The sequence below is a fragment of the Lagopus leucura genome, unplaced genomic scaffold, assembly GCF_019238085.1.
Source record: "Lagopus leucura isolate 7727_CA_CO unplaced genomic scaffold, USGS_WTPT01 Super-Scaffold_73, whole genome shotgun sequence".
NCBI classification, from domain to species: Eukaryota; Metazoa; Chordata; class Aves; order Galliformes; family Phasianidae; genus Lagopus; species Lagopus leucura.
In genome coordinates, this window is record NW_024962252.1 from 75,824,492 (window position 1) to 75,849,022 (window position 24,531).

The 24,531-nt window shown below is 42.4% G+C and overlaps 2 protein-coding genes across 5 annotated transcripts in view; one reads left to right on the forward strand and one right to left on the reverse strand.

The window, feature by feature from the left end:
- SUPT7L (SPT7 like, STAGA complex subunit gamma) lies at positions 1-21,871 on the reverse strand. Of its 4 annotated transcripts, none has more exons than XM_042878675.1 (5): positions 21,834-21,871; positions 19,181-19,818; positions 11,615-11,939; positions 9,420-9,657; positions 1-4,712 (listed from the first exon to the last, which is right to left on the reverse strand). In XM_042878675.1, exons 2-5 carry the CDS (start codon positions 19,591-19,593, stop codon positions 4,450-4,452), a joined length of 1,239 nt encoding a protein of 412 aa, XP_042734609.1. In that variant the 5' UTR covers positions 19,594-19,818; positions 21,834-21,871; the 3' UTR covers positions 1-4,449. The 4 variants fall into 4 exon arrangements, with proteins under 4 accessions (XP_042734609.1, XP_042734620.1, XP_042734628.1 ...); XM_042878686.1 differs by lacking the exon at positions 21,834-21,871 and adding an exon at positions 20,103-20,180; XM_042878694.1 differs by lacking the exon at positions 21,834-21,871 and having other exon boundaries at positions 11,615-11,659; positions 11,783-11,939; positions 19,181-19,992.
- The window catches only part of LOC122184088 (solute carrier family 4 member 1 adaptor protein), a 16,151-nt gene continuing 11,851 nt past the window's right edge, over positions 20,232-24,531 (forward strand). The window contains exons 1-5 of the mRNA XM_042878651.1: positions 20,232-20,774; positions 21,444-21,630; positions 22,610-22,732; positions 23,404-23,464; positions 24,283-24,422. Coding sequence (XP_042734585.1) covers positions 20,247-20,774; positions 21,444-21,630; positions 22,610-22,732; positions 23,404-23,464; positions 24,283-24,422 — 1,039 coding nt within the window. The 5' untranslated portion in view covers positions 20,232-20,246. The remainder of the gene's footprint in view (positions 20,775-21,443; positions 21,631-22,609; positions 22,733-23,403; positions 23,465-24,282; positions 24,423-24,531) is intronic.

Genomic DNA, 24,531 nt, shown 5'->3' on the forward strand with positions numbered 1-24,531 from the left:
TCAGATAAAACCTCAAGAATTTTTATTTCTGGAGAAGTGTTTTTGTTTCCTTAGAAATTGCAAAGATACTCTCTCCAGGAGAGCAGGGGAGAAAAACAAAACAAAAACAAACAAGCAAAAAAGCCTGAAATATTTCTGAGCAATTTTGTTCCATATAAACACAAACGAAGTCATGTATTTCACTCCCATGCACGTACAAAAACATCTTAAGTAAAATATCTTTCACACATAACATAAGCATTAGTGTCAGAATTCAGCATATAATCAGATTGGCCTCACCTACCCCATCTAATCTTATTTTCCTATTTTCTTTTTCAGTTGTAAATTTCTAAGCAGGGAACATCTCTTTTTCTGTACAGCGTTATGCATATTCAAATTAGCATGAATAGTCTCGGAATTAAATCACTAGGTAGCATGGTCTGACCTATGCTAAACTTTTCACATTGACAGTGAACTTTGTTGGACGCCAGGTAAAACTTCTCAAAGGAATAAAAAGGGAAACAAATATCATGCCCAGCACTCTCTCACCTGCAATCCTCTATCATTCCCATGCAAAATACCTCAAAAGCCTAGTAATTCATGGCAAAATAAATCTCTAAGGACATCAGTGCTACTGGACATGGATGCATTAAACCCTCCATATTCCAATTTTCCATTCATTCACCTTAGGAAAGGGAAGGGATAAAGATGAAAGAATGAACAAAATAGTAAACTTCTGAGGCAGATAGGCCAGCAGAGCACTTTACCAAGGACCAGAAAAAAAAGAACCAACTGCGAGAGCAGAGCTTCATTCCACGCCATTGTGTAATCTCAGTGTAGCTTAAAATTTGGGGATTACATGGTCAATGAACTTCTCACTAGCTCCTCACACCTAGTAAAATCTTATTTCATTCGTCAGAAGAGCACACTGTCTGTATCTGAGCTGGTGTGCTAGATTTGAAATTTCACTATTTCATGCATGATGTACAGCGCTGTAAATTCCAAGTCTGCAAACGTTCAGAAGGGAGAGGCTCACCTACAAGGTAAAGCTTCCATATGCACAAAAGAAAACATCCAGTGCACAAAAAGTCAAAAGCAACACAGCATAATGGGAAACAGGAGGTACAGACTTAACTCTGCCATCACTTTTTACATGTACAAACCATGCTGATGCATTTCTAATCCCTGCATAAACAAGCTTCCCAAAGAGAATCAATAACACATCTCCCTTATACTGCAACAACACAGCTGAATCAATAGAGGGCTCAGGTTTGGCTTGTAGCATGTGTATAACAGGGCGAAGTGAGTGTGGAAAGGGGATATGAAATACGAAAGCACGATTAAAAGTAAGACGAGCATCTGTACTTGAGCAATATAAAGAAAGCACTTAAGACTGAGGCTTAAGCGGTTTAACTAAAGCCATGGAGAGCAGCACATTTTTAGCCCCTCTGAGATCTTGCAAATGAGCAAGCCATGCTGACAGCAGCCACTCTGTCCTCTAGCTCCTGAAAATGGTGCAAAGGACTTTGCTTATGTGTCCTAAATTCAAAAATATTTCACAGCAGTTTGGCGAATGCTTCATGTACAGTTGTTCTAATGCAGTATTAAGGACAGACCCAAGAGCCAAACCAGGCTGAACCTCAGGACCCTGGTCTAAGCACATCCTGTGTGCTATGGAGAACCCTGGATCTGCTGTTTGAAGTAAGATGAGCATTCTGCTTTTAGACCAGTCCTACAATTTCAGTGATAAGCACTACTGAATGTGTAGAAGAAGATGAAAAATATCTGCCTAGCAGGAAGACAGGAAAGGCTGAATTCAGATTGCTTCACTAATATTGATGGAGTGGATGCCTTTAGCTGAGGTAATCAAGTTCAATTCACTTTATTGGCGCATAGTGGAAAAATAAATACTTCTAAAACAACACTCTTCTGACCTCCTTTAGACTTCTACTTCTAGGTCAGACCCATGTTGACCTAAAAATGACTGTTTGCTTTCAGCTGCAAATAGGGCCCTGAGCAACAAATTCAGTTGCAGAAGTCTAAAGTTCAGTCAGAGGACACCGTCTAAAATGCTTTCCTTGTACTACGGCAGTCAAATAGCACAGCTGTCCTATACTTGTTTATAATAAGCTGCTTTGTTTAAAACAAGTATAATGTAGGTCACTAACATTTCAGTGCACACAGAAGCATATTCCAGCCAGCAACAGTCATACTCCAATGGAAGAAAAGCTCACAGCTCTAACAAAACTCTCTAAAGGAACAAAGTACCTTTTTAAATAGTAACTAAATCTCACAGACTTCTAAGTAGCAAATACTATTATTCTTTTTTTTTTTACAGTTGAGAAAACAGAGGCCTTGCAGTTTTCCTAATGGTGACTCAGAGGGAATCAAAATAAAGATTTCCTGATACACTGGTCCTCTGTTCAACTACTGACTAGACTTCAAAAAGCTAGAATTTACCTCCCAGGAGGAGCCCTTAAAACTGCAATGGGCAATTTTAACTCCAACGTCCATAAAAGCCTGTAGCTACACATTCTTATTAGACATAGAGGAATTTAACGTTTGGCTTCCACTTCTGCAAAATGGAAGAGAAATACAGTTTGGAAAAAAGAACTAAGACTAGGCATGTTATAAGGAAACAGGAAAAAAAATACTATGCCTGGAGCTCATCCTTTCAAAAGATAAACTTGCAATACTAAGGACAAATGGGAGGTCTGATAAGTCTCCCTCAAACATCACAGTGGGTTACGGGTATAAAACCAGTTTAAGTGACTGTTCATTCTTGATTCGTGTTCATGCTAGCTTCTTTTGAGAGAGATACTCACTGAATCAAGATAAAGACCGAGTTGATCAACTGAGGACTGTGCAGAACAAAAATTGTCATCAGTCAGCTGAGCCATAAAAGCAAGCAGTAAAACAGATTCTGCTTCAGACTAAGTTGTCAAGATAGCAACTGGCCTGAAGTGGCTACACTCAATCCAGTAGGAGTGAAGGAAAAGTTTGCACTGACAGAGTACACAGAAATGTACACAGAAATGTACACAGAAATGTACACAGAAATGTACACAGAAATGTACACAGAAATGTACACAGAAATGTACACAGAAATGTACACAGAAATGTACACAGAAATGGGAATGAGAATGGGCTGGCCAGGAGGGATATAAAGACAGAGTCCAAGCATGAAGGGAGAGAATTAGGGAAGGCAAAGTTCAGCTGGAGTTGAAACACACAGAAATGCGAAGAAGGGCTTTTCTACGTGCAATGGAAGCAAAAGAAAGGTTGAAGAAAATGCAGGTTTGCTGTTCGACAACCTGGAAACAAAGGCTGCAATTTGAGACTGATGTACTCAACACAAGTATACATTTTCACTACTTAGGTCTGCCCCCCTGGGTCTACTAGAAGAGTGCAAGGGGACAAGGTATTACGTAGAGCAAAGGAAGAATGAATTAGCAGGAACTTCAGCCAGATGTTTTCAAGTCCATGTAAACAGACAAGATGGATCTGAAGGCACCAAAGGAGCTAGCTGATGGCACCGTAAGGCCACACTCCAGCATCTTTGCTAGATCATCATCATCAGTGAAGGCTCTCCCCCAGTAAAATTACTCAACTTGAGACTGTCTTGCTGCCTGCAACAGTTGGCAGTTGTGTGGCCAGAATGTTGAAATTATTATTTCATATTGTATTTGTGAGACCTTATCTGGAGGATGTTATCCACTTCCACGGTTCCTATTACAATAAGGGCACTGCAGCAATTTTGTTGGAAAGTCACTGAGATGGTTAGGGGACTGTAGCACAAGGCAAGGAGAGGCTGAGGGAGCTTGGTTTTTACAGATATAGGAAGAGGAAAAAGCTAAGGAGAGATCTCATTGTCTACAACCACTTAACATGCAGATTAGAGAAGACAAAGTCAGACTGAACTCAGAGATGAACAGTGATAGAAAATGAAACAATGAACACAAGTTGAAACATGAAAATTCCAGCGGATGTAAGAATAATCTTTTTCCTATGAGGGTAGTCAAATGCTGGCAAATGTTGCCAAGAGAGCATTCACCATCTTTTTTCACTCAACATTCTTGTAGATATTCAAAACTCAATGAGACAAGGCCCTGGAAAACCTGTTCTATTTGCCTTGGCTGGACTAGAAAGCTCCAACCCAAATTATTCAATGATTCTGTGACTTAACAAATCTCACGGCTGTTTTCCACTTGTAACTTCCTCATTAGTCTGCCAAAGCAAGCCATGACACCATCAAATGCATCCAGTCATCCTCAATCTCATGAGTCAGGATGGAGCACAGAAGCCAGCTATGAGGGGAGATGAAGCGCACTACACATCAAATCTCTCATAACAATTTCATGCAAGCCTCCTCATACACCAGGGCCAGCCCCATTTATACATCACAGCCATCATAGAACTCTCTTGGTTTGTTTCAAGTCCATCAGAACTAAATAAAAAGGCCCCCTCTCTTCACATCTTCTTCATCTTTTTCTTGCAGCGCTGGTTGAAGACAGGTGAGGATCCCATCAGACTGTCAGCAGAATGAGAACCATAGCTGCTCTCAGAACCATTGGGACTCTGTGCTATCCCAGCTTCGCTCATGCCTGACATAGGCTCCTCAAAGACATCACTGCCTAGGACTCCATGGCCATGTACATTGGCCTCCTCATTTTCCTGTGGCTCCATTTTCACCTGTGCCAAGTTCCAGAGTGGGGAAGCATTTACCTCAGCCCCTGGAGGAAGAAAAAGCATACATTAACAACCAAGTGAAAAAATGAACTACAAACAGTAAGCCGATGCAAGGCACAGTGGCACCAGTGAAGAAGTAAAAGCAAACCTACAGCTGAAATTATCTGGAGAATAACCATCAACCAGTGTGAAAGAATAAATTAAAATCTGTCAGCTTTTTTTTTTTGTGAAACAGTAAATTAAAAAAAAAAAATCTGTTAGCTTGTTGTTTTTTTTTTTTTAGTAATAGCCCAGTAATTCCAGCTCTAAAAAATATGATGCTATGCTTTCAGAGCAAATACAATGCTATTCTCTGTGTGGCTTCTTTCACGAGAAATAACAACTTAGAAATAACAAGGAAGGAGTGTCTCAGCAGCAATGAGTATGCCAACAGCACATTGACAGTACACTGTACAAGTAGGACTTAGAATGGAACAGAATGGTTGTAAGGGACCTTTAAAGATCATCTGATCCAACCACTTCACCTCTTCACGGCTAGCTAAAAGTTAAAGTATATTAATGAGGACATTATCCAAACAACCCCTGAACACTGACAGGCACTGAGCATCAGCCACCTCTTTTGGAAGTCTGTTCCAGTATGTGACCACTCTCATGGTAAAAAACAATTACCCTAATATCCAGTCTGAACCTCCCCTGACACAGCCTTGTGCAGTTTTCTCATGCCCTGTATCCAGTTATCAGAATCAGTGCAGGCCCCACCTTGCAAGCAGCAGCCAGGCCTACATGGCTTCAGCCAGGGACAGCCATCAACCCAGGGACCAAGAGGGGTGAAAGCCGTGTGTCCTGCTGTGGCTCTGGAGCTGCTGATAGGAAGCACTGCTTTTCACTGCCTCCCATTCTGTCAAGGTAAACCCCGGCTGTTCTCAGATAGGGGAAATCTGTGCAAGGAGGCTGGAGACTGGAAACAGGTACATGGTGAGTCCCAGGTCATTTTACAAAGAAGGAAGTTAAACAGTCCAGGGAATCATATGGATTTTTTTTAAATGGCTGATTAAAACAATTCCATTAAAACACAGAAAAAATCATTGAATATTTTATCTAAATTAACTTGGAGGATCTTCCTTGGATTCCTACCATAGAATCATAGAATCACCACGGTTGAAAAAGATCTCCAAGATCCTCCACTCCAACCGTCCACCTATCACCAGTATCTCCCCACTAAGCCACGTCCCTCAGTACAGCACCTAAACATTTCTTGAACACCTCCAGGGACAGTGACTCCACCACCTCCCAGCCCATTGCAGTGCCTGACCACACTTTCAGAGAATTAACTTTTCCTAACACTCAACCTGCTCTTCCCTGCTCCCTCACTGCACTCTTCAATGCATATAGCCTTATCAACACCATTGTAACATAGTTTAGTCATGGTAAGGCTACAGTATTTCAAGCTTGCTCAGATTTGCACTATTTAACTCAGAATGGATGTGGGGCTTCCTAATAGTAAATGTAAAAATAATTAAAAAAAAAAATTAGTAATAACTCTTCAAATCTTGGACCACAAACATCTTCAGGATGCTTGTGAAAGTTGGATTAGCGATCCAAAGCAAATCTTTGCGCTGTGTCATTTGCATGCTCCCTTTTCTCCTAACTTCTAACAGGAGTAACAGATCTGAGGGAGGGCATTTACTGCAGATAACAAGTAATAAATCCACCCCCTTCTAAGCCATCAGTATGGTTCAAAACATAGGCCATAAATGTTTAATTCCTCCAAAACCTGTTTGAACGTAACTTGACAGCAACAATGAATGACTTCTTATCACATGGGTGGCCAGACAGACACTCAAGAGGAATCTTCCCATTTTTAATTCATCCTGCAGAGGAAGACAGGCCAATCCATGCTAGTGTAACATGTTGCTGTTTGTTTTGTTTTTCATTTGGACTAGTGTGCAAACTGTGAGCAGACTGAGGATTTTCTAAGATTATGAAACCATGCTTCTTAAAAACAGCAAATGCTTTGTCCCCAAGAGTAGTAATTATAGATTGCATTATATCTTCTTATTTAAAGTTTTAAGAGAGACAAAAATCCTATTAAAAACATACTAATTGGGCCCCTTGCTGACATGCACATAATGAGCCCAAATCTTACCAAAGCCTAAAATCTTCTCTCACTTTACATCTGATCCCTCTTTTGAGGGGTTAAATTCATGCGGATAGTAACACAAACTAAGAAACTAGGTTTTATTAAGCTTTGCAACTGTTTAAATCACAACCAAACCTCTCATATGTACCATTACTATTCTCTGTTACTAAAATATGCCTATCAATATTCCCTCACTACCAACTAGTTACACCAAGAACAAGTCTTCCAACTTGTTTGTACTGTGAACTTTCTCTTATGTATGGATTGGGAATCTTTTTAATAGCCATGCAGCCCATACCAGGGCTTAGGTGACAAGGGCAGAAAACACAACCTGCATCAGTTCAGTAGTCAGACAGCGAGCCAGAGCTGAAGTGCTTGCTGATGTCCAGCTGCCTTATTGAAAAGTTATTTTTCTGTTAACCACAAGTGAATGCATTCCTCTCAACAACAGTGGACACATCATTAAAATGCTGTTACTTCCACAGAGTTGCAGCTCCAGCCTGCACTATAATCAAAGGTGCTCACTAAACTTATTGTTTCTTTCTTTCATCAATTGCTCTGCATTGCTCAACCTTATTCCTTTCAGCTCTACTATCTGTCATCAAGAGTGTCACCAAGGACTAACAGTACTTAAGCGGTGACACTGCACATTTCATCTTCAAAGCACTTCAGCTTCCAAGTACTTTACAAATGAGCTAATCCTCATTTGTCTGTCTGGGTGGAGGAACAAGATCTCCAATTTGGCCTCTATTTCTCCAGCTGCACTGAAATTAAGCAGCTAGTCCACAGCTGTGACCTCTGGCATAAGCAAAAACACATGCAGAACAGAGAAGGCTGAAAGGACATTCTGCCGTCTGACACCGTTGCACTGCTGCCCTCTCTACAGGTCTCACACTTGCATATTTGAGCTGATGGTGTCCTAATTGCAGCAGCTTTCTCTCACATCTGGTGATATTACGCTCTCCAGCCTGCCCATCTCTAGACTGGGACTTCTTAACAGCAGTGAGACTTCCAAAGACCCTTGTGAAGTGAAGAGGGATTTTCAGAGAGGAACAGAGCACTTGTATTCTTAATTAGAAAACATCAATTCGGTATCAGAGAGGCAAAAGACATTTAATATACAGCTAGCGTGCTAACCTCTGAGTCTCAAGTGGTAGATGCTATACCAAACTTTTCAGTTGAATCACTTGCAACCCCAGATGGGCCAGAAGAACCTGCTATTCTTTCTTCTGCAAAAACGTGAGTGCTTCACATCTCAGAAGTATAATGGAAAACAATGTAAGCTTTTAGAAACACATCAGATGGATCTGTGTACGTTCTGTGTTGTTGCTCCTGTTTGTTTTTTGTTGTTGTTTTTTTTTTTTTTTTAATTCAACAGAATATGCTATTTTTTAAAAAAGCTAAGGAACTGAGAGGTACACTCTGCCCTCGATACATAATACATATGTTAAGGTTAATATTTCATTGCTTTTAAACCAGATTTTTAAGGGAAACATTTATTATTGCAAAGACTGGTAAAGCTCAGAAGGTTCTACCAAAAAAAAAATAAAAATAAAAAAACCACCAAAAAAACACCGTTTGTTTTTTGAGGAAAGAACGTTGACTTCACTTTCTGTAAAACTCAGTGCTATCAGAAGGTGCAGAGAATAAAATTGGCCTATATAGACACAGAAACGGTACAGCATCAGCAGACTGTTTAGCGTCAGCCACCAGCATGCTTCAATGCCAACACACAGGGATGACTTTGAGAAACAGAGGACAGACTCCATAACAACTCCACTCATTGTTTCACTTTCCATGGTGGCAGCTAACTACAGCAGGCTTTCAGGAAACTTGCAAGAGGACAAGAGACTCCCACAAGTACAGTTCACTTAAATCAATGATAAACTTTCATAAAGCAATGGCTGTGACTACCAGGATGTCTTCCAAATACAGAAGTCTGCACAAGAATCGTTAGTATTTTCCAAACTCATTCAGTGCCCACACAGACTCCTGACTTTACTCCAGTCACAAGGAACATAGCCTTCAACATCTCAGTAACACGAAACTCTGGACAAGAATTCCAGACTACTCAGAAAAAAAAAGTACAAAACCAAACTAAAACAAAGAAACAAAGAAGACCCCACCTGCACTCCTTTTCCTCCTGAGTAGGAATGAGAATAAAACTCTGGTTATTTCTGCCTTCCTTACATCAGACTGGGAGAAAGACTCCAGTGCTCACAGCTACTAGTAACAAAGCCAAGAATGACCATCCCCTAAAAATAAGCACCATATAAAGAAACCATTTTGTGCTCTTCAGGGGAAATGATTTGGCTTGGAAGCAACGTCAAAGATCATCTAGTTCCAAACTCCCTGCCACGGACAGGGCACATTCCATTAGACCAGGTTACTCAAAGATCCATCCAATCTGTCCTTAACCACCACGAGGAATGAAGCACCCATAGGCAGTTTGTTCCAGTACCTCACCATCCTCTTAATGAAGAATTTCCTCCTAACATCTTATCTAAATTTCCCCTTTTTTTTGTTTGAAACTGTTCCCTCTTGTCCTGTCACTACCTGATCACACAGAACAGCTGAGGGACTGTTTGTAGTAGTAACAACAAGCAACTACCTGAAGTCTGTGGGGAAGCTTCTACTTCCAAATTTGCAGAGAATCTCTCACTTTGAGCTCCGAGAACTCCAACAGGCAAAGACTGGTCACCAGAAGCAAGATCTCCTTCCAGCTCCTCACTTATGGGGAAAGTGATATCACTAACAGGCTCCTCCTTAATCTTCACAGGCTTTGTGTCTTCTGCTGCCTTTTCAGGGTTGACAATCTTCTCATACTCTTCAGAGAGCTGCTTGCTAACCTGTCAAAGATCAGGGAAGATATAAAAAAAAAAAAACAGAGACAGGAAAGGTCACAGTGATTTCAGAGACTTTGATGACAGTTACATTGCAGTGTGCTTTCCACTTGAGTATTATTGTCTGATGTGGCTGAACAAGTACAGAGTCGTCAGCTACAGGAAAAAAAAAAGAAAAAAAAAAGATCCTTTCCCCCTTTAAGGAAACCTTCTACCCTTATCAAGGAACTTTAAAAGAAGGCTTAATTCCTTAACACATCTGCTTGATATACACGAGCAGATTTATTTCACAGACAGCAACTATGAGGCCCAGAAATTTAAGCAAAGGAAAAAAAATCAAGACAGAATGACCTCAGTTTTATTCTTCGGTTGTACCTCTAAGGTTTTTCTGTCTATCAGTACTAAAACTTACTCCAGCATTAAAAAACAAGATCAGAAATTCATTAGGTTCTATAGTCATCACTAGCAAAGCCTGGTTACCCTCAATGAGATTCATAGCAAAAAAAAAACAAACAACAAAAACCATTTTTCTCCAGACCACTGAAATGCAGGAATGAGATTTGGAACAATCTCCTTGCTTCTAGAAGTGTTAAAACTGTAAGCAATTAAATTAAGACTTCCAGATTTAGTCTGCTTGTAACAAGTACTGGTTTGTACCACTTGAATCCCAATGTTCAGTCAACTGTGTTCAGGAAAAGCCCAAAGCCTTTTTAAATGAGAAGAAAGAAAAATAACATCAGAGCTTATTTCCCCCTTCTAGACAAGTTTCTAAATACAGGGTTAGCGTGGACCTTAGCCTATATTAAAACCACAATAAGAAAGACAACAACTGGCTGCGGGATGAATTACATCAGCTACAGAAAACCTGAATTCCAGAAAGAAACAACATCTAGGTATCAGGATGCAAACATTCACTACAAGCAGCTTCACAGCCCTTCAAACCAGGGAGGACAATAAATAAATAAATAAATAAACGCCCAACAACACAAGAGTATCTTTTAACTAATGCAATCATGCAATCAGTCCTTTGGAACAAAAACACTTTTAATGAGGACAAATCTTGATGATGCTATTTTTATGCACAAGCCAGAGTCCATCACAATTTACATACTACATGTAGTTATAGGTGTTTCTGATTTATGCTACCTCTGTAATACACAAGGTGACAACCATGGGATAGGAAGAAGCACAAGCAGCTGCTCCAAGGTGAGTCAACTAGCACTCTCAAACAGCATGACAATGAGGAAGAGAAAGATGATTTGTAGTAGGTTTTGCCTTTGGTCACGGGCCACCTCCTTGATTCAAATCTCAGCTTTCGATGAGTTTGAATAAAGTTCCCGCATCAACTCTTGCATTCCTTAAGCTCTTCTGTCACTCAAATAAAACACACATTCAATTCCACAGAATATATGGACCAAAAAAAACTATGCCCTTATTCATACAACCTACATTTACATGGCACCTCTCATTCCCAGGAGATTTAACAATTCCTCTCCTTTCACCACAGAAATACAGTTCCCTATAGATGATCTTGTTAAATAACTCATATCAGTACAGTATTAGTCTTATACTCTAATTGCTTAAGCAAGCCACCCCTTGCTAATGCCAAAACAAGCCATTGTACAGCTAAGTAATTTTTGCTCATTTGCTCCCTTTATTTATGAACTGGTAAGCAGCCAAACATCCCTTTAAAGGAAAAAGTTCAGTTAATCTGTCATTGCTGACTTTACTTTGACTTTGGGTCATCACACAGCTGGGGGCCTCCCCTTAAACCCAAACTATCAACACAGCACTCTTAGCCTCTGTAGGGACACAAATAAGTCATCTCCGCCAAAAAAAGCCTATTTCCAGTTTCCTTTTTGACTCTTCTCCATACCATGAGGTTTTCCAATTGGAAAACCTCCATATTGTTAAGGGAACAAACAATTGAGCCGTGCAGCCCACTCACCACTGCTCCTCTCACCTGAAGCATATAGCTGTGATAATCCTTAATGCGGTGCTGCCAGAACTTCTGCAGTGAGAGCACGCTGCCAATGCCCACTTCATGAAAGACCTGCTCCATGACGTCTGGGAAAGGGGTGTGCCCCAGTCGGGCTTCTCGATCCACAGCAAAGCGTAGCAGTTTGGTGAACTTCAAGCAGTACTCGTGGGCTATGTCTGTCAGGGTCTCCAGGACACTCTCGTTGGCGCAGTCAAAGCCCGTGTGAGCCAGGATAGTGGCCATTGACTGGTAGAGAAGCTGCCGACAGGAGGACCAACTCAGCTCAGTCACAGGCTCCCCTTTTCCTCTAAAAAAGCAGAAGGGAGAAAAAGAGCACATCTGCAAAAACTCAAATGATTTATCAGTTCAAAGCATATTTTCAATATGATCTACAGAGGGAAAGCAAGTCGTTTGGAGCTCACCACAGTTTCTCCATTACATAAGAATACATCTAGCACAGGTTTATCAACTTTCCTTCCCTTTCCCACAAAATCAGTGCTACTGAGTCCCATTTTCACTTTTAATGCCATAAGAATCCTTGGGTGATTCATAAGTGTGGGATGCAAATCTTCTGAATCCTTAAGCAACTCCCTTCCCACCAAAGAGCTTTTCTCCTAGAGATGTGAATTAAACAGGTACTTGACACAAACAACAAAAAAAAGGCATTTTAAATAACAAATGCAAATCATTTCCCCTCTCAGTTAATTACATTTCTTTTCCTTATTATCTCTGATGTCATAGGCCTAATAGTCAGATACAAAGGCTTCTGGGATAGACAAGATTTGAATTTATAATGCACAAGACACACATAAAAAGTCAGAAATGGGAACATCTCATAAAGCTACACTGTAGCCAGAAAGACCACTTCCATATCCTTTCTCCCAATAATCACAGAGCAGGACAGAGAACTAGATATCCCAACTTGTGACACAGCAAGTAAACACAAAGCCTCCCAGGAAGCCCGCAGAGCTTCTGCCCTGAAAGCAGCATTCCTTGGCCTTGGGCCTGAGACCTCTTTTCTCTGTTCTGCTAAGCAGGAATATGTGACAGTGTAGGACAGAGGAGACAGGACAACTGACATGAGCACTTCCCAAATCATTCAGTTACAGTCAAGCAACCAAATTTTTCAACACAGTGTGATAACAAACAGATATTCCACGTAGGAAACAAAGAAGATGAGCTAGGAGAAGTTTTAACAAGAAATGTAAACACACTTCTATCATATTTCTAAACTCACAATTAAACATACGCCATTTATTCGCCCATAACAATCCTCAGCTGCTGATGTCAAAAATCAAGTATCCTTTTGCTAAGTACGGTGTTTATTTACTTTCTTCCACTCCATTCGGAATCAATGGCTGAAGAAAGCTAGCAATTTCACCCTTCATTTGTTTCTGATCAATTTCTTCCAACATCTCATTCAGCCCACTCTGAGACTTTGTCTCACTCTCCATACACTATTTGCACACAACCTCTCCAGTAACAAGACCTGATTAAACAACACCAATGATTTACATAGAAGGCAGCAGTAGTCTTGGTAAAATTCTCACTATTCTGCTTCTCCAACAAGCCATTGAGAATCTTTCATTCTCACTGAGACACTGGGTCACAGAGCCACAGCTCCCGCTGATCCTCAGAACTGACCCATACTGAAACATAGCAGTAGAAAAAGATAACATTACAGAGAACTGACAATGGGAGGTTAAGCTCAGAGCTATGAGAACCAAAGCCCAGAGGTTCATTTTAAAGAACCAGCTCAGCTCAACACTTTCTGCTTATTCAAGTAAAGAGGCAGAGGGGTGGCAAGCACACTATATTAAGAGCTGCAGGTGACGATATTACTACGTGGATATTAAGAACAGCATGTGGATCTCAGGTCATGGATTCATCCCAGTCATTAATTGCTGGAAAATGACTCACATCCCAGTTTCCTACTCAATTATGTGAGTACTAAGGAAAGAAAACAGCCGGCGCTCTGACAAAATGAATTAAAAGCTCATCAGTACCCTTCTAAACCAAGTGTCATCTGTGCTGTTTTTACATCTCCCTAACTATGCCCTCCATCTCTCAGGGACAGATTTCTGCAGCTTACAAAGAGCTGTACAACTCATACAGTGCTGGGAAAAGGAGGTTACAACAACAACAACAAAGAAAGAAAAAAAAGGGAAAAAAGGGAGGGGGGGGGGGGGGGCCGAGTGTGAGGGGGAAGAAAGAAAGAAAAACAACCGGAAAGCAGCCATCAAAATGTGCACCTAGGAAGGGATTTTGGTACCAAAATGGTACCAAAACTGGTACCAAAAACATTAAACACTAGTTTACAATTAATACAGAAGCAAATAGCTGCTACTGATGGTTTGTCAGTCATACAAAGCATTATGGGCAAACTTAAGCACTAGATACAGAATGTGGCAGCCCAAGCAGAATATTCAGCCAATTCTGAAGTGAATATGCATACAGGAATGCATATCACTGTTCAGGAAGCAGCACAGAATGTCATACCTCTTTTAAATTCCTAGAGGAGAAGAAACTAATTGCCAGCATTAAAGTGCAGCTAGGTCACTGTGCTGAAAGGGATATAATCAACTTGAAGTCTAATCAATTAAAGACAGAGAGAAAAGAAATTTCAGGTACTGTACTCAAATCCAACTCCCCACTTCTTGTTCTTGCTAAGGTCAATCAATTTTGTTTTGTTTTTCTTATTTTTCCTTCCTTTGATTTCCTGTTTTCCATGGCAAACAATAAAGGGAAGATGATTAAAAACCTGATTAGACAGGAGAAAAAAAAAGGAAACACTGCTATAGACATTAACAGAAAACAACAATATCTTTTTTCTTCATCTCCTTTAACTTCCAGGTACCATCTAATAAGATGAAAAATAAACAGAAATGGGCATACAGACACATTTAAGTTGAGAACAGCTAATGCCAAGTCTTCCCAGCAAACTTCTTTCCTCCAGTCATCACAGGTAAAGTGCACTGGTCTTAGATCTCATCCAGATGCCCAACAGCTCCATGAGCAGCTCCCCAAATACTATTATGCAGAATGCCATTCTCTGCAGTACTTGCTGCTTTACCAAAAGGCTCTTCATCTAGCTGCCACCTGAAACCAAGCCTAGAGATCAACAAGACCAGCAGGTAGGCCTATGACTTGGAGGTGATCATCCCTATGGAGGATACAGTATGAAACTTATCACAAACACTGGCCACCTTCTCACTCTTCAGTTTCGTATTCCCAAATTTCCATGACCATTTCCATGGGTCACTAACACCAGATGACGTTCCAGACAGAAATCAACCTGCCAAGATACAACAAATTCATCAGGTCCAAAAGCTGAGCCCTCTTCTACTGTTACCCATGTGCAACATGCAGAACTTTACACCAACACATGAGGAAAAAATGACCAGTTTACACCAATTGGGCTCATTTTCATTATTCATACGGTTTCAGAACTCACAACAGGCTCATTTCCTCAGCCAGTTAACATGACACACGGCCAGCCCCCAAAGGCACCACAGTCCATTCACCCCAGCTCCTCTCCTGTAAAGACTTTTTTCTGAAAGGAAAGGAGAGCTTATGGTCCATTTGCTGTGCCACCTCAGGGAAAGTGTTTGGACTGAGTCAGTACAAACATCAACAGCTGAGGTTTACTCACCTGCGGTAATGGACTGAAGTGCTCTTCTCCCACATAGGAGAGCATAAGCTAGCGGCAGATGGAGGGAGGGATTGTTTTCTTATGAACACATTAGTTTTAGGAAACATTTCAATGTAGAGTTGAATTTCTACCAAATTAGGTGCATCAAGCCATTTTTCCCAACACAATAAAATAAAGGACAACATCAGGGGGAAAAAAAAAGAGATTATACTAATCAGAGCGTATTGGTGAACAAAAACACCAATTCAAAATGAAAAATAAGCTTCCTTTTGGGAAAGGACTTCTTTCTGCCTCATCCTGAGTAAGCCTATTTTCAAATAGCTCTGCTTTGCCTGCAGGAGGATGCCCAGGTATATACAGAAACTGTTCAGTAGATAATGGCAACAGGTAATAGCTAACATTTGGAAAATAAGTTGGGTCCCAGTGGGACAATGCAGAATGCCATAAAGTTTAGGAGGTGGAACTGAAATGCTTTATCCAACAGGCTAAGCATGTTCTGCCTGCTCTGATTTCTACTACTCCAGATCCCCCTCAACGCTAACCCTGCTATCCCACCAACATGCACTTCCCTACTTCTGTACAAACACTTAACTATTAGGCCTTCTGCCATGAGCTCTCATCCCATGGCGAGCTCCCAGTTCAATTCTCAGTTCAATACAAAGCGCAAACGTGATGTGGTCAGGAACACACATGAGAGACTGACAGAGAAATCCATTAAGAAAGCAACCATGTACACACACACACACACACACACAAAATCCTCTGGAGAGCAGTATAATTAGTAAGTTAGGCTTCTTTCGACAATGGATCCATATTAATAGGGGGAAGCTGAACAGAGAGGAAGGAAGAGCTAACAGCCATATTATGGTAAGAATCTCCTGTTGAAATGGCAGTTGTAAGTTTACAGTTCCTTACTTATTCCTCATCAACTATGCTTTGAATTTACCATCTGCTTCTATACCAGCCAAAATCAAATGTTAATCTCCTATCATGTATTCCAAGAACGGTGTATTCGTGTATTCCATCAACAGTTGCAAATCACCAGGACCAGATGGCAATCCACCCAGGAATACTACAGGAATTCAGGGATGAAACATCTGAATAGCTGTGGTGAATCACCTCTTGCTTTAAGGTGCCACGGCCCATGAGAACCAGAAGGTAGGAAGTGTGAAAATACTCTTTCAATGTATTCAGGGGGAAAAAAAAAAATATGAAAAACTACAGGCTGGTAAGCCTGTACTATTCTGGTACATCAGGAAAATTCACAGAAATGATAAGAACAAAGTTAGAGGACAGATGGGTAAATATGATACCTTCAGAAAGACTCCAGACAGCTCCTGTAAGTGGAAAACCTGCTTCATAAGCCTTCCACAGCCCTCCAAAGCCATTGACAAGCAAGCATATAAGAGACCTACATTGGAAAGCTAAGGGCATTCCTCAAGGATCTGTGCCAGAGTCAAATATTTTTTTCCGCATATTTATCCACAGCCTAAAAAAAATGCAGAAAAGGAACAGAGTCCTAATTAAATTTCTTGCTGGCACAGATTTCTGGAAGGGGTTGAAAAGGCCAGAAAACTGAAAAGTAGCAGTAAATTAGGTTCTGCCTCCTCCTCACTACAAAAGGGATGTGGAAACAGGGATTACAGGTATGGTGTGGGGCAGAAGGTGCTACAAAAAAAAGAGAAAAAAAAAAAAATCAACCAAGAGGTTAACATTGTTGAAATAAAAGACAAGGCTGTGAGCTCAAAGGAAAAAATGAATAACAGGGAAACAGAAGAGAACATGGCTATATTAAAGAAACTTGTGGTCTAATTCAGGCTGGCCACTCTTCCTTTCTTCCTATGGACAAACATACCTACACACTACTTCTGAGACCAAAGTTACTACTAAAGAAAACGAAACTAAAATATGCATTTAGTCTAACACTGTAGCTCTGGCAATGACACACAAAAGGCATCATAAAACCAAGCAATATCATGTTTTGGCAAAAAGAAGAACGGTCCCTCCCTTGATTGTTTTACCCACTAAAAACAAGCACTGACAAATCTTGTAGGTCGTTTGCTTAAAACAGCAAATATGCAACAGCAAACCAAAAGCTTGCCTCCTGGAAAAGCAGAAATGTGTTTGGTTTAGCAGGCATACAGTTAAATTCTACTCTGTACCACGGCTCACACTAAATCAGTCGGCCACAAAGTGCTCCATTTCCAAACCGCCCATCTACTTACTGCAATCTAGTCCTTAAACTCCCCCATGTGGTTGACTGTTAAATAACATTTGTTTACCAGCACCTCGGAGACTCCCAAGGGACAATAAAAGGGCAAAGCGGCCCCCAAACCATGGCTAGGGCCACTGAAAATTTAAAGTTACAGCGAAAGGCATTAGAAAGGTCAGCACAGAAGACTGCAAGGTACACAAGGCTACTTCAGCTCTACAAACCATAACGCAATAAGGAGCAGGAGGCACAGGGCTCAAGCTTATACACATGGGATATCCCCTCATCCCTTCAGGCAAATCACTTTATTTCATCCCAGAAGGATGAAGGTGATAATTTAGGGTTACCTTCTGTTTCTATACCAGCCAAAATCAAACGTTAATCCCCTATTGTGTATTCCAAGAACTGTAACATCAACAGTTGCAAATCACCAGGACTAGATGGCAATTCACACAGGAATACTACGGGAATTCAAGTTTGAAATATTCAAATTGTTATCCCAACTGAAACCAGGACATAATGTTCCTCCAAAAACAGCACTAAAGTCTTGCTCCACTATGCAGAGAGACAATGTTACCAAAAGGAACATCTTTCAATAAAAAAATCCAGGCCATAAAAGATCTGACACGTTTAACCGACTATATTTCATGGATGTAAGTTTTCCACATTTGAAAATAAATGAGATATTGTTTTCTCCTATATCACATTTATTAGAGCAGCCTTAAGAACAGTGAGGATTAACCTGTGAATTTAAATGCACAGTCTAAGAGGTACCATGAGATCCTGCAAAAAATGGAGCATCTCTGTGTGAATGTAGTGTTCATCAGAGGGTTGGCAAGGAGGAGGTGGCAATATTGTGTAAACAAAGATCAGTTGCAAAGGAGCAATGCAACCTTCCTTTCTATTTCCTCAAGTCCTTGGCTGGTGGAACCAGCATTGGAGAGACAGGAACTACCTCCCACCAGCACTCACTGCCATCTCTGACCAGGCTACAAACACTGACAGTAGGATGAGATGGCAACACCATTCATCCTTGGGCACTGAAATCTTACAAGTTACTAATTAACAAAGCATATTCTCAGAACCTAAAGGGCCAACACCCAGTTGTGTATCTTCTGAATTGTCAGAATACAGATAGTCTAATAGTAAGTGACCTAAACATAAAAGACTTCGCTTCAATAACTAGCTTTATCAAAATACCACTGAAGATGGCAAAACAACCATTAAGCTGAGTGCTAATGAGACAGAAATCAGCACTACACATCTGCATTTTATAGGCAGAAAGCAAAGACACATTTGTTTTAAACAAACTGTATGTTGCGTGCATCTCAATCTTTCTGTTCCTAGGCCTATTTTATTCTTTACATACAATTCATCAGCCTTAGGGAACTGACAAAATAACATATATATTTAAGAACACTCAGCTGTCCTGCAGACAGGATTCTTAGAATCATTAAGGTTGGAAAGTCCTCTAGGGTCAGCCAGTCCAACCACCAACCCAATATCACCATGCCCATGAGCCATGTCCCCCACTGCCACATCCGCACGTTTCTTCAACACCTCCAAGGATGGCAATGACTCTACAACCTCCCTAGGCAGCCTCGTTCCAACACTTCACTGATCCTTCTGAGAAGAAATTTTTCCTAATTTCCAACTTGAAAGAAGCCAAGGAAATACCACACACCTGTAGAAATCACTCTCTGGGTCACTGTGCCTCAGCTGGAACGGCATTTTGGGGGGCTTGCTGTCCAGAGGAAGCAGGTCATCGGGGAGAGGCGGCGAGGCCGGACGAGAGGGCAGAGGTTCGTTGTCTTCTGTCTTGATGCCCTCCGCTTGCTGCTGGTTTTGTGCCTGGGCCATGGCGATGAGGCTGCGCAGCCGCCGGTTGTGCTGGATGAGCTGAATGGTGTGGATGGTGAGGCTGCAGGGCTCGGAGGGGACATCCAGCATGGTGGTGGGCCGCGGTTTGTTGGCTGACGGCTGGTGCAAAGGAGGGTCCTGCACCTCCACCGTGCGGAACTCCCGCTGCAGCAGGTCAAAAGAGCTGCGGTTGGCCTGGTTGGATGGCACCGGGATCTCGCCCCAGTAGCGCAGCATTGTGACACAGGATCGTCCTCACGGCACTGGGAAGGCTCCCAAACACTGCAGTACAAGCCGTGGGGAGAAACTCTCAGCTTTGGGCAGCAACAGATTGGTGCCAGCCTCGGAATAGAGCAAATAACCGACGGCAAGAAAACTCTTCTGAAGTCACCGTGAGAAACCCAGCTTTCAAGACAGCATCAGGATGCAACGTCCGTGCAACAGAACGCACAGCTGCTTCTCCTAAGGGGGAAAGAAGAAAGCAAAACAGCAGAGAAGAGGGAACGACTTTAAGTAGAACGGCGCCGCGCCCCAGCTCCGCACAGCGATTCGGGCTCTGACTGGTGCCGGGAAACTCGGCGGAGGGGAAGGCCGCAAGCTCAGCCCCGCCGTACCTCGCTCCCCTCCGCCCTACCGGAACTCGGCTTCGGTCCGCCGCCAAACGCGGCACCCCGCAGCAGCCGCGCTCCCGCACGGAGCTCCGACGGCCGCCGCCACCCTTCCCCGTTATCCTCTCCCCCACCCACCGCCGGTCTCGTCCCTCGCGCTACCCCCAGCCGTGGCCGAGGCGACGGTGCGAACGGCAGAGCCGCGCCCTTCCCTCCGCCCGGTACCACAGCCCCGGAGGCGCTCGTGCCCGGAGGACCCTATTTGGGAACGGACGAGACAAGATGGCGGAGGCCATGGAAACGGAGACCGAGCCCGCCGAGTTCAAGCGGCCGAGCCGCCCGCTGCCCGTTCCGCAGAACGCCGAGCCCGGCCCCGCGCCCAGTCCCGGCCCCTCGCCCGGCCCCGTGCCGCCCCGCCCGGTCGCCTCCATGCCGGCGCCGCGCTACGAGGAGCCGCCGTGGGGCGGCCGGCCGCCCGCCGATGCCGGCTATGGGCTGGAGGTGCTGAAGGGCGGCGTGCTGCTGGGCTCGGTGCGGCTGGAGGGCGGCAGCTGGTTCCTGGTGGGGAGGCTGCCCGGCTGCGCGCTGGCCCTGGAGCACCCGTCGGTGTCGAGGCACCACGCCGTGCTGCAGTACCGCGGCCGCTCCGCCGACGGCCCCGACGCCGATGCTGGCTTCTACGTGTACGACCTGGGCAGCACGCACGGCACCTTCCTCAACAAGGCGCGGGTGCCGCCGCGCACCTACTGCCGTGTGCGGGTGGGCCACGGACTGCGCTTCGGAGGCAGCTCCCGCCTCTTCCTCCTGCAGGTGGGCCGGGAGAGGGGCTCGGAGATTGCACGGCGGCTTCCCCTGGTCACACGCGGCAGTTCAGGTGGCTGTGCCCACTCAGGGGCCTGGAGCGAGAGGGAAACGCTTCTGAGATGGGGGGGTGGTTCGGCTGCACTCATATCAATTTGAGCAGGCTGCCCAGAGGAGCTGTGAGTGCCCCATCCCTAGAGGTGTCAAGGCCAGGTTGGATGAGATGCTGTGCAACCTGCGATGGTGGGAGCAGCCCTGCCCATGGCTGGGGTTTGGAAATGAGTGGGCTTTGAGGTCCTTCCATCCCAAACCATTTTGTGATTCCTCGTGCCCAAAAAGAGAGCTTGTATTAGTAGGGGTCAGAGGACTTAGCTGCTTGTTCCTCAAATGCTTCCATTGTGGCACTGGTGGAAATCCTTGCTTTCTGCCTTTAAATAAAGCTGTGTTTGAGCTGCCTACAACTAAACAGTAATGCTCATCTCTTTTTGCCCCCTTTGGCCACTGAAATTGATATATCTGAGCATGCAATCTATAACAATTGGTCCAGTAATTCAGCTTTTACATGAGCACTGCGATCCATTTATGTTACTACCTGTAATTTGCACGCCTATTGAAAAGAAGTGTTTTGTTTTTTTTCCTATCTAAAACACTTTCATAAAGTTGTTCTCTGTGACATAGGGACCTGAAGAGGACCAGGAGTCTGAGTCAGAGCTGACCGTGACACAGCTGAAGGCACTGCGGAAGCAGCAGCAAGCAAAGCTGGAAAAGACCATGCTGGGAGAGGATTCTGATGAGGAAGATGAAAAAGAGGAGCAAGGAAATGAAAGCAGTCAGAACGTTGATATGAGCTGCTCATGGGGAATGGGTGAGTACTGATACATAGATGAGCTGATACACCTTAGGACGCTTTTAAGTGAATTTTCAGTGAGCACTGGCATTGAAATTCCTGTTGGATTTCAAAGCCAGTTTTATAATCAATGAATATATAGATGTTATAATTATGAAATAAACTAGAGAGTTAAGCAAAGCAGGTTATAATAATAAAAAGAGAATAGATAGAAAGCTTACCTACATCCTGGGCTTGCTGCAAAGCTGCAGAGGAGGGATCTCCAGAGAGATCCTTCCCCACTGGGAGTCAGCTCTTAAATGGGGTCTAGGAAGGTGGAGCCAGGCTCCACCCCTTCCAGCAGCACAGGTGAATTGCCTTGCTTGGTGGCTGACTCACTGCTCACCTCAGGTGATCAATCAGAGGTTCAAGCCATGATTCAGCAGTTTCCATACACCAGTGAATGTTTTTGAGTACAAATCGGCCCTTTTTAAAAATAGGAGTGCTGTGAGAAGGCAAAACAAGGAGAGTTTTTTTGTTTTTTTTAAATTGGGGAAAAGGGGGTTTGTCTGTACTTCAGAAATGACATGAAACTGAGAGTTTAGTTTATGCAGTGTTGTTGGTTTTTTTTTCCCACATTGATGTCTTTGCGTGACAGGTGGAATTTTAATACTTGAGACTGCTTATGCAAGGAGGCTGTCTTCAGGTTTTTAATATGAAGTCCACATCTTAAATAGTTATTAATGAGCTTTTCAGTACAAAATGGATTGTTTTGTGAGTTAAAATGTGTAAGCACATAAACCCTTGAAAGTGCAGAAACAGCACTGACGTGCAAAACTGTATCTTAACACAGAATAACTAATAAGTGTTTTTTGATTGGATACAGAAACAGCTAAAGCTTATCACTGTAAGATAATATAGCTCATACTTCTTACACAATGACAATATTTGAAATTTTTTGGTGTTCTCATTCTAACTTTTCACCATTTTGTTTTTATTTTGTATGTTGCTCATCCAGGGGAGGATGCTGAGGAGGATGAGGCTGAAGAAAACCCTATTGCTATTGAATTTCAGGATGTACAAGATGCCTTCTATATGAAGGATCCCAGGAAGGCTCTGCAGGGCTTTTTTGACAGAGAAGGTATTTTTTACTTGTAGATTATTTTTGTTTAGTAGAGTTGGGTGTTTCCCATTTTTCTCTGGGAATTAAAGTGTGAAAGTAAAACTTTTCATTGTGGGCAGGGCTTTTTGTTTTGTCAAGGTTTTGGTGTTTTTTAATTTCTAACTTCTCAACTGGAAGTTGCAGAGAGCACCTTGTGTTTCTCTGGAGTGGCACTCAAATCACATACATCTTTAGAAACTATTGAAAAGTCCCAAACCATTAAATTCCAGATGGTGCTATTCAGGAGATAGAACTGGAAAGTATTGAAAGACAGTGAATGGATTTAAACTTACCAATGGCTTAGGTACTTTTTAACATGAGAAATTAATCTTCAAGGGAAACAATATTTGTAAACCCAAAATGCAAACTGTTGTTGCCTCAGTATTATTTACTTCTATGCCTGCAGGTGCAAGATTCTTTTTTTCTTTGATCTGTGTTCTACCAAACAGAGATCACTTAAAGACCCTTGATTGTGAAAAATGTCCAAATGAGCTTACTATCAACTGAAGATCACATGGCCTAAAAAAAAAAAAAAAAGAAAAAAAAGAAGAAAAAAAGAAAAGAAAAAGGCAAATTTTCTCTGCTCTAAAGTTTATTCCTTCTTACTTCATCTTTGCTAACTACATCAACTTTCATTTTTTCCTCTCCAGGAGAAGAGTTAGAATACGAATATGATGATCGTGGGCACAATAGCTGGCTATGCAGGGTTAAGTATGTATAACTTCATTCACTTTTGTACGTAGAAACTGGCTTCATTGAGTTTACAAACAAAAACTGAAGGAACTACTTGTCTATCATGCTTGCCAAGGAAGCCAGCTGGAATTAGACTTAAGTCCTGATACTGAAAAGGTCAAGGATCAGTGTCTACTTTAGTGTCTACTACTTTTTCCAGATCTGTCAGCATTTGATACTACTGAAAGATGAAAATTGGGAAAACATGACTGCAGGTTCTCTCAGTTCCCCTTGTTTTCAGAAATATGTGAAATTGAAATGCAAGACAAGAAACTAGGAAGCAGTGTTTTAATTCCTAATGGAAAAGAAGATGGAAAAAAGCATTTATTCTACTATGCACCCCAGTTCAGTTATGTGATGGTATAATGTAGTTTTTGTTGAATCCCTTCCACTGGCCAGTAACATCATTCTCTTGCTAAGCAGGAGAAGGTGAGCAGGTGAGAAGTAAGCAGGATAGGTCTCAAATAGCAGGCACAACATCTCATCTTTTCTTAAGGAAGCTTTGCTTCAGTATGGCACAAAGTATTTGTTACTGGTGTTGTGTAGATACAAGATGAATGTGAATGGAGGAAGATTTCTTGTCTGGGCTAGCAAAATAAAGATCTACTTAAGCTTAGAAAGTGCGTGCTCGTGTTTGGGTTAGTAGTGTATCAGATGAAATGTAAAAATAGGTAACCCACAAAAGAAGACTATAGAGAGGTGGAAGAAACAATGTCAGCATGACAAACAATATGCGAGTAGCATCCATGAAAAGCTGTTTCTGTTGAAGCTGTTCTGTAATCCTTTGAACTGAACAGATTGCCTGTGGACGATGCATCAGGGAAGCAGCTGGTGGCAGAGGTTCTCCATTCAGGAAAGAAGAAAGAAGCAATGATCCAGTGTGCACTGGAAGCTTGCAGGCTACTGGATGCTAGGGGAGTATTGAGGCAAGAAGCAGGTAAATAACCTGTTAAATGCTGAGCTAGTTCTAAAAAAACCTGAAGCTTTAGGAATTCAAGATTGCTCTACTGAATTTCTTTGACTTCTCAGTGGCCTGCAAATCATTT

Bases quoted from the DNA above. Each gene is read 5' to 3' on its own strand.
- SUPT7L (XM_042878675.1), bottom strand. From the start codon at position 19,593: ATGCTGCGCTACTGGGGCGAGATCCCGGTGCCATCCAACCAGGCCAAC. The intron at 9,658-11,614 runs GTGAGAGGAGCA...GATCTTTGACAG, and splicing joins ATCACAGCTATATGCTTCAG to GTTAGCAAGCAGCTCTCTGA. The intron at 4,713-9,419 runs GTAGTTGCTTGT...TTCTTCCTCCAG, and splicing joins AGCTTCCCCACAGACTTCAG to GGGCTGAGGTAAATGCTTCC.